This window comes from Triturus cristatus, chromosome 7, assembly GCF_964204655.1.
Source record: "Triturus cristatus chromosome 7, aTriCri1.1, whole genome shotgun sequence".
Classification (NCBI taxonomy): Eukaryota; Metazoa; Chordata; class Amphibia; order Caudata; family Salamandridae; genus Triturus; species Triturus cristatus.
The window spans coordinates 1,208,540,535-1,208,554,880 of NC_140590.1; the positions used below are offsets into that span (position 1 = coordinate 1,208,540,535).

The 14,346-nt window shown below is 43.5% G+C and overlaps 1 protein-coding gene across 1 annotated transcript in view; it reads right to left on the minus strand.

Annotated features, from left to right (window-relative positions):
* Positions 1-14,346, minus strand: part of LOC146811610 (extracellular calcium-sensing receptor-like) — a 124,626-nt gene that overhangs the window by 51,723 nt on the left and 58,557 nt on the right. The window contains exon 4 of the mRNA XM_085615086.1: positions 7,791-8,018. Coding sequence (XP_085471212.1) covers positions 7,791-8,018 — 228 coding nt within the window. The remainder of the gene's footprint in view (positions 1-7,790; positions 8,019-14,346) is intronic.

The following is a 14,346-nucleotide window of genomic DNA, read 5'->3' on the forward strand; positions in this document are numbered from 1 at the left end:
TCTATGTACACTTGTGGTTGAATCACTGGTAGTATCACATTGTTGACCCCCAATTTTTTTATACAACCTGACAGTGAGGTACCATATTTTTGTAGACCAACCCACTGTGGGTGAATGACTTGCTCCCTCGAATCAATGGGGGAGGGCTAACCCTAAATTAGAGCGTTAGTTTAGCAGTTCTTGAGATGGCGGGCACCTACCCCATCCTACGCCAGGTCGGGAGTATATTGTATGTTGACATATTGCCTACAGTCTTTGTAACATACCTTATACTGTTATCTTTGTAAAGCGCTCTGTCACCCGAAAGGGTCTTGTTTGCACTATATAAAACTCTATAATAAATAAATGAATAACATATCATAACAAGGTTCCCAGGATTACCAATACCTACTTTGATCATTTTCAAGAATGCCTACGTCTTCAGATACATTCAATTTGGGCTTTGAGGGCTTGGTGTGTGTGTGGGAAGTGTACTAAAGTAATCCTAGTGTCCTTTCACATCTAACACTAAAATCTAATTTAAGGCAAGCCCTGTACCAACAACTACCTTAGAGACAGAAGCCTGGTAGAACAAACCTGAGTTTTCAGCAACCTGACAGTGAATACACACAATTAGGTACGGCCTCCCGTTTGCCTCTTTGACACTGCAATGTCATAAAGAGATCCCCTGTAGTTTAGCCTCTCTGGCTGGGGGGACAAAAAAGGGCACTGCTCAAGTATCAGCTATCATTTGCCTTTGACAGAGAAGGCTTCTTTGAAGTGTCATACGAAAATCACCAGCAGACTGGTCAAGCAGGTTGTTACATTCAAGCAGGATTTTAAAGTTCAATGTCAAAAATGACCCTCACAACCCCACCCTGTATATTCTCTCAGATTCAGATGGGTCATCTCTGCCCATTCAGGTCAGCATATTGTTTGCTTCTGGGAGCAGATTCCCATTTTATTTCTGCTTATTTGATGTTCATTAGTGGGTAGCAGAAGGGGAGAGCAAAATGCAGATTTAGCTTCTGAATATTCCAACCGGATGCCCTCTTTCTAACTGAAACCTGGCTCAATGAGAGCTCCGGACCTGACATGGCGTATGCTCTTCCCCCTAACTATACTTACCATGGAAAAAATCGCATTGATCAAACTGGTGGGGGTATAGCTATAATTTTTAAAACGGACTACACATGTAAATGGGAAGACTTGGACTTCAAGGACTGTGAAGCCGGGTTGTTCAAACTCCTGCTATCTCCCAATTTTACTCTCTCCGGGGCCCTTATTTATTGCCCCCCTGACCCCGCTGGACCTTGGGCAGCAATCTTCCCTGACCTTATTGCTCCCCTATTATTAGAAACCACCAACTTTGTGATTCTAGGTGACCTGAACTTACATTTCAATGATACATCCTGCACTACGAGCTCTACTCTCTCAGCTGATCTAGCGGCACTGAATGTTCTTTTACTTAATTCAGGCCCCACGCATAAGGCAGGACACCTATTGGACCCTATTTTCTCCAACCTTGCTATCATTTCCTGTAAACAAGTTATTCCCATCCCATGGTCTGATCATTTTCTTGTGGAATTTATGATTGAACAGGAACAAGGTCCGACACCTCTCGCCCCTCTCGACAAATCCAGTACTCATAGAAACTGGAAAAATATTGATATTAGTACTCTGAACTCAACGCTGAATCAAACTATGCCGACGATAACGAGTCTAAAAGATGACAGGGTCATCCACAATTGGCTACCTCTGCCATTGATGAATGTCTTCCTCTATCCAACAAAAAGAATAAACAGGGCTCCCAGCACCCCCCAGCCCCCTGTTTTTCAGAAATACTTAAAACAGAAAAAACTAAATGTAAAAATTGGGAAAGAAAATGGCGAAAAAATTATGAGCCAGACAGGAAATCTACTTACAAATCAGCCCTCATAACTATCACCTGATGTGTAATACCGCTCGAGCCAAATACGCCACCCAGATTATTTTAAAATCTCAAAACTGCCCTAAAGTGCTGTTTGGAGTGGTAAAGGAGCTCTCGGGTGACACTCGCCTACCCAAGCCTCCTGACCTTAACTCTAAAAAATGCAACGATCTGGCAATTTTCTTTGTGGATAAAATAGACAAAATCTACTCCGAATTCCACAATTACTCTAATTGTCCCAGTGCCAGTATAAAACCTCAATCCACCCTCTCCCTACCTCCTCTTACCACACAGGAAATAACCCAAGCTAATAGCACTAATGTACTAAATGAATGGCTCCCCATGGACACTGCTTCTTTTCATAATATCCTCACAAGCATTAAGTCCGGTTCCCCGCAAGATCCTATCCCCACTACTGTACTCCAAAAACTAGATCCCCCCATACTTTTCTCCATCATTCAGCTCCTAAATATGTCACTCATGGAAGCTTGTGTTCCTGCAAACCTGGCAGCATGCAATGGTCCTCCCCTTATTGAAAAAAGCCAACTCCGACCCTGAAACTCTCTCTAACTTTCGCCCGATTTCTCTCCTTCCCATTTTTTCCAAGATTTTGGAAAAACACGTTAATCTTCAACTGACCCAGTTTGTCGAAACCGGTAACATCCTCCACTCCTCCCAATCAGGCTTTCGTGCCGGCCACTCAACAGAGTCGACCTTACTGGGTGTGACTGAAAATATCCGCAAACTAATTGACAAAGGAGAAACGGTAGCTCTTATCCTATTGGAACTAAGTGCAGCTTTTGATACCGTATCTCACTCCTGTCTCCTAAAAATTCTTAACGCTAAGGGCATCGGCGGCAACGCCCTCATGTGGCTGTCCAGCTTCCTATCCAATAGGACTTTCCAGGTCTTCTCCTCCACAGCTCTTTCCCAGACTCACGTATCCCATATGGAGTCTCTCAGGGCTCCATTCTCAGTCCACTACTCTTTAATATATATGTTAGTCCTTTGGCTAGTATAGCAGAACAAGCTGGTCTGACTATTTATTCTTACGCTGATGACACTCAACTTATTTTCTCACTTTCACCCAAAGAAACCTCCAACCCACCCTCCTTGCAAGCAGGATTATCTAAGATAGCCGACTGGATGCACACTAACAAACTCAAGTTAAACTGAGGAAAAACCGAACTCCTCATTTTTGGAAACAAAAAATCGCTCTGGGGCCCCCAACATTGGCCCTCTGAGATGGGTGATTCCCCTATCCCATCTCTTTCAGCACGTAACCTGGGCATCACTATCGATGACCAACTGACTCTGAAACAACAGGTGATCAGAGTAGCTTCTACTTGTTTTGCTATCCTAAAGTGGCTTCGGAAAATTCTTTGGATGCTTCCAGTGGCTACACAAAGAACTGTTGTCCAGTCTCTGGTTACTTCCAGACTGGACTACGGAAACGTGCTCTATCTGGGTGCGACAAAAGAAGTGCTCCACAAACTTCAAGTAGTCCAGAATTCTGCGGCTAGGCTTCTTTGCCAACTTCCCAGAACCGCCCCAACCTCTGGTGCACTTTGTGAACACCACTGGCTGAGAATTGAGAACCGCACCAAATTCAATGCATAGAATAAATATGGGCTCAGCTCCCAACTACCTTAGAACTTTAGTCCAACACTACCGGCCCTCACGATCACTCCGATCCTCTAATCAATTAAAATTCCAGGTGCCCAGAATCAAACCTGCCAAAATAGGGGGGCGTTCTTTTTCCTTCCTGGCTCCTTCTCTCTGGAATTCTCTTCCTACTCACTTACGTCACGAAAGGTTGTATCTTAAGTTTCGAAAGGAACTTATGACATGGCTCTTTAACCAGTAATCTTACCGAGTTGACTTCTTGATCCTGCCTCTGTCTTGCAATGTCCTATGCGCTGGGAAACCTCCGGGTAGCTGTGCGCCAAATAAATCCAATATAATAATAATAATAAGGACTTAAGATAAGGCAAAAGTAGCTTTCTAAAACTTACTTTTCCTTAATATTTTTTAAAAATTTGACTTCGCTGTTAAATTGATTTTTTAACAACTACAATAAATATTTGTTTAACTATTTTCCTTGCTAGTACTATCCCTGAGATAGACTATTAGGGCCTCATTTATGAAAAGTGACGCATCACTGCGTGAAAACAGTGATGCGTCACTTTTCACTGCGCCCTCCCTGCGACTCCAATGATGCGTCATATTTACAGTATGACGCATCATGTTGCAAGGAGTCAGAGATACGTCAGTATTTCTGACGTATCTGTAGGTGCAAAAGTGACGCATTGCTGGAGTGTGTCACGAAAGTGACGCAACTCCAGCAATGTGTCCTTTCACATGGGGCAAGCCCCATGTGAAAGGGCCTGAGTCAGTCTTACGCCTGCTGTGAGGCAGGCGCAAGATATTGACGCATTTGCACCCTAGAAGTGGCGCAGTGAAATCTCGTAGATTTCACTGCGTCACTTCTACGATGCTTACTTACGTGGGAACGCCCACCCTGCATACATTATACCTGACGCAGGTATAATGTGGCGCAGGGGTTTACAAAGTGACGCATCTAGGTAGATGCGTCACTTTGTAAACATGGCGCATCATGGCGCATGATTTACGCCACTGGTGCGTCACAAAAAGTGACGCACCGGTGTCGCAAAAGTGACGCAGGGGCTCATAAATGAGTCCCTTAGTATTTAAAATTGCATCTAAGTACTCTCCACTGGAACAGCTATAGTTAAAATAGCCTTGAGGTGAGCATCACTGTAAGGACATGTTGAACATTAAACCTTTTCATGTCCTACTTTAGAAAATCATTTACCCTGCCTTTTGGGCAACAAGCCCTAGTTAGGGGTGACTTATTTAAGGGAGGTTTAGACATGTTAAAAGTGATTATTTTGCCAGGTTACATTTTCAGTTTTATAACTGAACAGACAGGCTGCAGTGGTGGGCCCGGAGACATGCTTTATAGTGCCACTGTAGTGGATATCACAATGAGTTCTGCCGACCATTGGTAGCATTTAATTTAGAGGCCCTAGGTACACTTGGTACCATATACTAGGAACCTATAGGCAAATTAAATAAACCAACAAGGTGAATATCAATTTTACCCTTTTGAAACGAAGAACACAAACACTTCACTACTGATTAGCAGGGATAAAGTGTAGAGTTCTATATACATAAACTAGGGTTCAGAAAAAAGGAAAAAGAATCCAGGGTGACCATGCAGAAAGGACAAATTTCCAATAAGAAGAACTTTAATTTTGAAAAAACAATGGACTCCAATATCTCGATTTATGTCCTGGGGCACTGTAGCCGTCTAATATGGAGGCAGGTATTCAGAAACGGTCCCCCTTTCAAAAATAATTTTCGACCTGCAGTACTACTAAGGCCCAATCACAAGTATATATCCAACACTATCCCATACTTTGACGTCCCCAGAGTGGCCATTGCTCGCTACTTGGGAATGATGATAATGATAATGATGATATAATTGTGCAATGTGCATTGTTACCCAAATAGGGCATCCTGGTACTGAGGAATATTACAGATGCAATCATATACAACAGAATCATCGTCAACATAGAATAGTCTTGAGTTGTTTATAGAAGAGGAAACATTTTAACTGTGACAGAAGTGAAAATGAAAGCTGATTATAGGCTTTCAGGATGAGGAAAGAAAAGGATCATCTGCATCATCAACAGAGTGGACAGCAGAACATTCATCAGAAGGCAGAAGGGTGGTGAATGATTAGAGCTCTCTAGAGGGATTTGAAAGCCAAACTTTGCCGTGCATAATAGAAACCCTTTAACAGAGGTAGAGAGTATTAAAAGACTGACTTTTTCAGTGCAAAGAATGGAAGCTGGCAGAACTAGATGAGTGGTGAGGAAGTCCAAGAAGAACCAGTCCTGATTAACTTGAAGTCTAGACGGTAAGTACTGAGAAATACTGAAGTAAAGACAAATGGCATAGTCAAGTATTAAAAGAATCATAGTCTGAAAAACAGATTTACCACAGCTGTCTGGTAGAAGAAAATTATCTTATGAAAATGTTCCGAGAAAGAAATAGCAGGAGGAGCAAGTGCGATTGATTTAAATTGAAAACCTAGGAGACGCCCAAGATTTTTGGCAATGGTTGTGGGTTGAGGGTTCACCTTGCCCACTTTCAGAATGGTGATGGAATTCAAGGCAGCTAGAGAGTTGTGAGTTTGAGAGTTTCTCGGGAACTTTGGGTGGAAAAATAAGAGAAATTGGTCTAAAATTTGTTAAAACTTTAGGGTTATCTAATTATTTCTTGAGGCGGGGCAGGACATTGGCCTGTTTAAATTTGGTAGTATAGAATGCAGGTGCAAGAGAAACATTAAAGAGGGTATTGAGGGTGGAGCCTATGGATTCATGACCAAATGTGATCATGTACTGAGGGCAGGGATCTTTGAGAGAGCCAGATTTTATGGATTGCATAATTTTGGAGTCATCCACTGAGTTCGTCAGACAAAGAAGGGGCAGGGATGCCCCTGATGTGGCAGTGGATGGAAGGGTGATGAATTCTACAGGGTCCAGGGGAGGTGCTGGAAATTCGCAAAGATATACTTAATATTGTTTTCAAAAGAGTGAGACAGGTATGTGCATAAGCTGAGTGATGGGGTGGGTGTGTGCAACCAGGGAAATGCACCTTGCTTCTCTTAAGTCTGCATGATAGCTGTGTGGGGCTGATTTATATGTTCTCCTGTCTGGGTCTGAGTAGGAGCATCAGCAATGGAGTTTTAGCTGCTTATAATGGTGCTTCAGCAATTTTGGGTCCTTAATGCACCTATTCGAGTGCACGTTTCTGCAGGATTTCCTGAGGTCTCTAAAGGGGACAAGGGCGTTGGCCGCATTGGTGAGCCAGGTGTTGAAGTTTCTGGTGGCAATGGTAATTTCAAACATAAGGTGTTAGGGCTATTTGATGAGCTCTGATTCACAGGTCTCAATTGTGGCTGTTTTCCAGGTTCTTGTCTTGGTGTTTGGAGAGATAATGGGCTCAGGCAGAGCAGTAAGCGACCAGGTCGTGGTCAGGCCAGGTTTGGGAGAAAGGGGTCTCCATCCTCATGTAGTCAAGATTGGTAGAGATATCAAGTCTCTCTAACAAGCTCCTAAAAATGTAAAAGAAATCATCCCATCAAAATATGTGATAAGACTATAGTAATAATATTTTGTACCAAAATGTTCTGATTTCCTTTTTAAGTGAAGCACGCAGCCATTTTAGTGGAATATATGTTGTTAGTTCGCATCCGATACATCGCATGCCATTACAACGCGGTTGTTACAACGACTGCATTGTTACATTGAATACGATTACATCGCAAGTAGTTACAATGACTTGCTGTGGGGGGTGCGCTGGATTTAGGAATAGTATAGTTTACTATTCCTACTCCATTTTCTGCAACAGCAGGGAAGGTGTTGGATTGTAAATCCAACACCTTCTGCCCCCAACAGCAAGTCGTTGTGATGACTTGCGATGTAATCATATGCGATGTAACAACGCGGTCGTTGTAACAACTGCATTGTAATGGCATGTGATGTATTGCATGCAAACTAAATGATGTCTCCCATTTTAGTGTTTTGGAAAGATAGAGAAGCCACAAACTCTAGCAATAGCAAACAAATAAACAAACTTTTGAATATGCTTGCATCTTTGCACACTGTCAGTCGCAATGGATTAGTTTTATTGCCATCTTCTCCTCAATTCATTGGTTAAACTCATATGTATTAACAATAATTAGATTTTATATAGGTCTTGTTACCCCACCCACCTGTTGTGTTTTCGGAATGCCATAGATAGGTTGTGGGGAAGATAAAAAAATAACTTTCCTCTTGATTGTCCTTACCTCATGAGAAGGTCCGCTCCATTCAATGACACTGCTGTTGATGATAAGCTTCTGGCCTCTCCGTGCACTCGAATCAAAGGTGCCCACTTTCAGAAACCTGCTTGTGTCCTTCGAAGTCATCTGCCAGTGTACAAAATCCAGGAGTGGTGGAGCATCTCCATTTCTGTCAAAGGACACCACTTTGCCAGCTGAATTCTTTGTGCGAACATTCTTCAAATAGTGTAAAAGCTAAAATAGGAATCGATAATCTAAGTGTTATTTTATTACAGTCTATTTTTGTACATTAAGGGCATATTTATGAAAATTGTGTATCACCTCTGCGCCATGCAAGTGGGTGCAAGAATGATGCAAAACCTAAGTCGGATTTATCAAGCCAACCAACTCCACCTTGCGTGGACCTACATTTCTTGATAAATCCAGAGTAACGCAATGCAGCGCAAATCACAGTGTTGTCTCTCTGCCCTGGGAAGGTGTTCTATGAGTGGTTTGTGGGTGTTCCCAATCATCCACCCATAGATTTTGAAGCATTCCCAGATTTACCAACACTGGTAAACCTGGGAATGCTTCAAAATGCTACACCTCTCAGGTGAGTCATACCCAGGAGAAATATCTTTATTTCTCCTTGTTACTTACTTTTTCTATGTGTGCTGCATTCTGCAGAGACAGGAAAATGCCTCAGGGGATGTTTTTGAGCAGGAATGTATTCCTTCCTGCACAAAAACAATCCTGCTACAACTAAGGCATCCTTCCACCATGGTGCAAAGGTGCCTGCGTTGGTGCTAGCCAGCACATTGTGCACCAGCACTGGGAAATGACAGGAATGCTTCATATAATCAGTGCTTAATTTGCAAAACAATAAGTGCCAGGGCCCTCATCAGGAGACCACTGCAGTCTGCACCTCCCGTTGTCCCTGCCAGAGCTGCCAGTGACCACGCCAACACACTACTAATCATCACACTCTTAAAAGTGTTACACTTCCAGGCCCCCAAAGCTATACAAATGGCCTGAGTGATAGGTATTAGTCATTTTTATTGTGTATTGAATTATTAAACAGCTGTTGTGCTCGTCTTAAAATTTGAGAGACAATGCCACTGTTTTGCAGATTGTCGTTAGTGCCAGTTTAGACAATTAAGTGGCATTGACGACCACCGGAAACCACCTGCTCAAATTAAGCACTGCAATAAGTTTGGTGCATTTCTGCTCTTCCCCAATCATGCAACGCAACAAGGTGACTTGCTGCACTAACTTTATGGAAACCTGCTATGAGAAATGTCTTACAAAATCTAGGTTTCTAAAAAAACTTATAATGCACAACCACAAAAAAATGAATTGCTAGTCATTATTGTAAAGACTCTTGGCCAATTCGACCTCACAATATTTCTGCTCGTATGAATGGTCATAAATGAATAATTTTTCAGATGGTGGCATATTGAGGTTAAGTAGTCCTCAGCTGCTTTCTCTACACACTTCAAACCCAGGGCTTATTTAGGAGCCCCCTGTGCCACCATAAAATCACTTTTTGTGCTTCTCCAGCGGCAAAGATTACAAAATCATATCTATGAGGCCACACAAAGCCACTATGCATGGCTTTGAATGGCCTCAGTGATATGGAGTAAGGCAAGGCAGTGAAAATCGCGGCATTGCCTTACTCTGCACTCGGGAAGAGTTCCATGGCATTATGGTGTGTTTTTCCATGCAACGCCCATGGATTGTGATACTGCTCCAGATTTGCAAGAGCATGTAAACCTGGGGAAGCGCCAAATCCTTATCCGTTCAGAGGTGAGGCGTAACGAGGAGAAATAACTTTATTTCTCCTCATTGTTTCCTCTTTCTCTCTATGCTGCTTTCTGAAGCACACAAAGAAAGAGGGAAACGTATCTTAGGATTGTTTTTTTGCAGGAAGGTGACCCTTCCTGCACAAAAACAATATTGCCGACAACACCATGGTGCAAGGGTGCCTGTGTTGGTGTTAGGCAGCCAAAATGGCACCAGCACAGGGAGATAGGATAAGAATGCACTGTATTGCATAAATATGATGCATTCCAGCCCTTTCACTTTGACATAGGCCAGCGCAGCAAGATGACTTTCTGCGCTGCCCTACGACAAATCCCAGTAAAGAAGGGCTTCAGTGTACAAATTCTCCCTAGAGCCTCCATCCACTTTTCAATAAGAGCATAAAATATGCGGCAAGCAGCACACGACAAAAAAACTGAAGCCCAGAAGTCGATGCATTCAAAAACAGACTTAGCTCACAGCAGAATGGCAGCTGAGTGCTTTGGTGATCTGGTGTGGCTCGGAAACAAGAAATGTATGGTGGTGCTGGATGAGAACCAGGTAAACCTGAAGACATTCATGCTTAAAAAGGATCAATAAATAGCCCTTTCAAATTTAGCCTCATACCATATGCTGTGTTTTGAAAGACCACAAATGCCCTGACAGGCAAGGCAGGCATGCACAGGAAGAAAAAAGGGCCCACGACCCAATGAACAAAGAGAAATAACCCAGCACATCAGTATCTGCTTTTGTGACTGTTTCTAAACCTGTCCTTGTCTGCATAGCTGTGACGGTGGCCTTGGCAGACACTGACCATGGTCATTTAGGATTCATCTGTTAATCGCTATGTAATAGCTCTGAAAGTACACCAGTAGCAGGTGCATGGCTTCAGACTTTGCAGATCCCTTAGAACGAACACTAAAAGAGTTGTTGAATGCCTCACCAGCATTCTCAATGAAGCACCATATGCAGACATAGGCACAGTACTATCTGCTCTGTTTCCTGTTGTCTGGCTGATTTGGTATAGGGTGTCATTAGGCTGTCAGGTTTTAAGTTTAAACCAGTGAAAACATATAAACACTGAAAAAACACCCGCATAACCACAAACTAAATGCCATTCCAAAAAAAGAAAAAGGAGAGTGAAAGAGCATTTTTTCTCTACCTGAAGGAGCCAATACAATGTAACTTTGTTATACAAGCTAGAAGCAAGAAAGACTGGGCTAACATTATTCTGCTTGAGTTTTGTTGGTTAGGGATGCCACTAAAATATTGTTTCTTCTTCCTTTTGCTTTTTTTAGTTTTGTGGTCTTTGGTCTAAACATACAGGGTTTAGAAGCATGTTTTAGGTCTTGTTTAATTATTTTATAAACTGTAGAGAATCAGGAAATATTAAATTCATATTTTATATTTTGGCTGTGTTTGCTTCTTTCATTGATAGGTAAAATGGCCTGGAATCTTTCCCAATACGTGTCATCACATTTACCCACAGAGAATGGGTAAAAACTCTTGATACGTCAGCCCCCAGTTTCTAGTAAGTCAGTATTGATAGTAGGTGAATTGCCAACACGTCAGGACATTCAATAGGTCTCCCAGTTGTTTGTTTTCTTTTTGTCTATCTTTTAACCTGCTTTTAGTTGTGTTGTGTTATTCTGAAATCTGTTCCCCTTACCTAAAAGCGCCGGGACACTCTTTTTGAGTAACCGTTGCGCTATACAAAAGAAAAAAGACAAAAAAAAGACAGACATAGTGACAAGTATATGTAAAAAGAGTGCTATCACTGAGCATCTGGGATAGTGGTGAAAACATGACACCAGACTTTTGGAAAGCATGGAACGCAGTTTTACTTGGAATGCTCTACAGAAAGGTTCTTTCCAAGATCAAAAAAGATCGGAGTGATATTGTTTGTATTTGCAGTGATTCAGCTACGTATATAAAAATGTTGTGTGATTACCTGTCAAACTCGATACCTGAGCTGAAGTTCTTTCCTGTAAGAGATCCTTGCCACTTGTTAGCTCATATACTGCAAGCATCTTTACAATCTTCAGAGTTAATGAAGAATGCAATTGACTTTTTAGCCCATTCTGGTACACTGTTTTGATATACATGGGAACTAAAATGCAAATATGTCTCATTTAGTGCTTTGTGAGGCATCAAAGAAAGAGTCATCCCAACGGTGTTACTTAGATGATGATTCTCAGTCCAAGGGGTGATGAATGCTATATTATCCATGTGGCGACCGTTTTCAGACCTTTTGCTGAGTGATGATGGCAGAGTCAAGAAATGTGAGTATTTTTGGTCGCATATTGATAGTGATGTGAAAAAAGTACACTCCACTGCCTTCTTAGATTTTTACAGGAAAACATAACTGCTGTAGTGGACATAATAAAAAAATAGAGTCTGAAAACACCCTTGTCTGCCAAGTGTTCAGCATAGTTGGTGTAGATGTGAAACATCTCCTTGAGAGTAGGATGGGCAACACCTGTAGTGACTCTGGCACTGCAACATGTTCCATGTTAGAGTGCTTGCAACTGTTGTTTTTGCATTTGTCACCCCGAGTGGGAAGGGTATGCCCAGACGTGGGTCCCGTGCTCTCCATGCCACTGGAATCAAGCTATCATGGCTGAAGAGGGGTGAAACCCCGAAACCGGTCCTAGGATGCTTGTTTCCAGTCCAGGGAGGACCTGGCTTGGCAGTTCGGTCTGGAGTGTTCCCATGAGGCACAGGGTCAAGACTGATTTGCATATGGCTAGGTTCAAACTGGAACGGCATGGTGAGCAAAAAAACAATGGAGTTAGGCCCAGATCTCTGTACTGGGGTGACTGTACGACATTGTTCTGCATTCTGTCCATCAAATGTTGTTTTTGTATTTGTCACCCCGAGTGGAAAGGGTATGCCCAGACGTGGGTCCTGTGCTCTCCATGCCACTGGAATCAAGCTATCCTGCCTGAAGAGGGGTGAAACCCCGAAACCGGTCTTAGGATGCTTGTTTCCAGTCCAGGGAGGACCTGGCTTGGCAGTTCGGGCTGGACTGTTCCCATGAGGCACAGGGTCAAGACTGATTTGCACATGGCTGGGTTCAAACTGGAACGGCATGGTGAGCAAAAAAAACGATGGATTTAGGCCCAGATCTCTGTACTGGGGTGAATGTATGACATTGTTCTGCATTCTGTCCATCAACTGTTGTTTTTGCATTTGTCGTCCTGAGTAGGAAGGGTATGCCCAGACATGGGTCCCTTGCTCTCCATGCCACTGGAATCAAGCTATCCTGGCGGAAGAGGGGTGAAACCCCAAAACCGGTCCTAGGATGCTTGTTTCCAGTCCAGGGAGGACCTGGCTTGGCAGTTCGGGCTGGACTGTTCCCATGAGGCACAGGGTCAAGACTGATTTGCATATGGCTGGGTTCAAAATGGAACGGCATGGTGAGCAAAAAAATGATGGATTTAGGCCCAGATCTCTGTACTGGGGTGAATGTACGACATTGTTCTGCATTCTGTCCATCAACTGTTGTTTTTGCATTTGTCACCCTGAGTGGGAAGGGTATGCTTAGACGTAGGTCCCGTGCTCTCCATGCCACCGGAATCATGCTATCCTGGCTGAAGAGGGGTGAAACCCCGAAACCAGCCCTAGGATGCTTGTTTCCAGTCCAGGGAGGACCTGGATTGGCAGTTCGGGCTGGACTATTCCCATGAGGCACAGGGTCAAGACTGATGTGCAGATGGCTGGATTCAAACTGGAATAGCATGGTGAGCAAAAAAACTATGGATTTAGGCCCATATCTCTGTACTGGGGTGAATGTACAACATTGTTCTGTATTCTGTCAATCAACTGTTGTTTTTTCATTTGTCACCCCGAGTGGGAAGGGTATGCCCAAACGTGGGTCCCGTGCACTCCATGCCACCGGAATCAAGCACTCATGGCTGAAGAGGGGTGAAATCCTGAAACCGGTCCTAGGATGCTTGTTTCCTGTCCAGGGAGGACCTGGTTTGGCAGTTCGGGCTGGACTGTTCCCATGAGGCACAAGGTCAAGACTGATTTGCATATGGCTGGGTTCAAAATGGAACGGCATGGTGAGCAAAAAAATGATGGGTTTAGGCCCAGATCTCTGTACTGGGGTGAATGTACGACATTGTTCTGCATTCTGTCCATCAACTGTTGTTTTTGCATTTGTCACCCTGAGTGGGAAGGGTATGCCCAGACGTAGGTCCCGTGCTCTCCATGCCACTGGAATCATGCTATCCTGGCTGAAGAGGGGTGAAACCCCGAAACCAGCCCTAGGATGCTTGTTTCCAGTCCAGGGAGGACCTGGATTGGCAGATCGGGCTGGACTGTTCCCATGAGGCACAGGGTCAAGACTGATGTGCATATGGCTGGGTTCAAACTGGAATGGCATGGTGAGCAAAAAAACTATGGATTTAGGCCCATATCTCTGTACTGGGGTGAATGTACAACATTGTTCTGCATTCTGTCAATCAACTGTTGTTTTTTCATTTGTGACCCCGAGTGGGAAGGGTATGCCCAAACGTGGGTCCCGTGCAGTCCATGCCACTGGAATCAAGCACTCATGGCTGAAGAGGGGTGAAATCCCGAAACCGGTCCTAGGATGCTTGTTTCCAGTCCAGGGAGGACCTGGTTTGGCAGTTCGGGCTGGACTGTTCCCATGAGGCACAAGGTCAAGACTGATTTGCATATGGCTGGGTTCAAACTGGAATGACATGGTGAGCAAAAAAACGATGTATTTAGGCCCAGATCTCTGTACTGTGGTGAATGTACGACATTGTTCTAC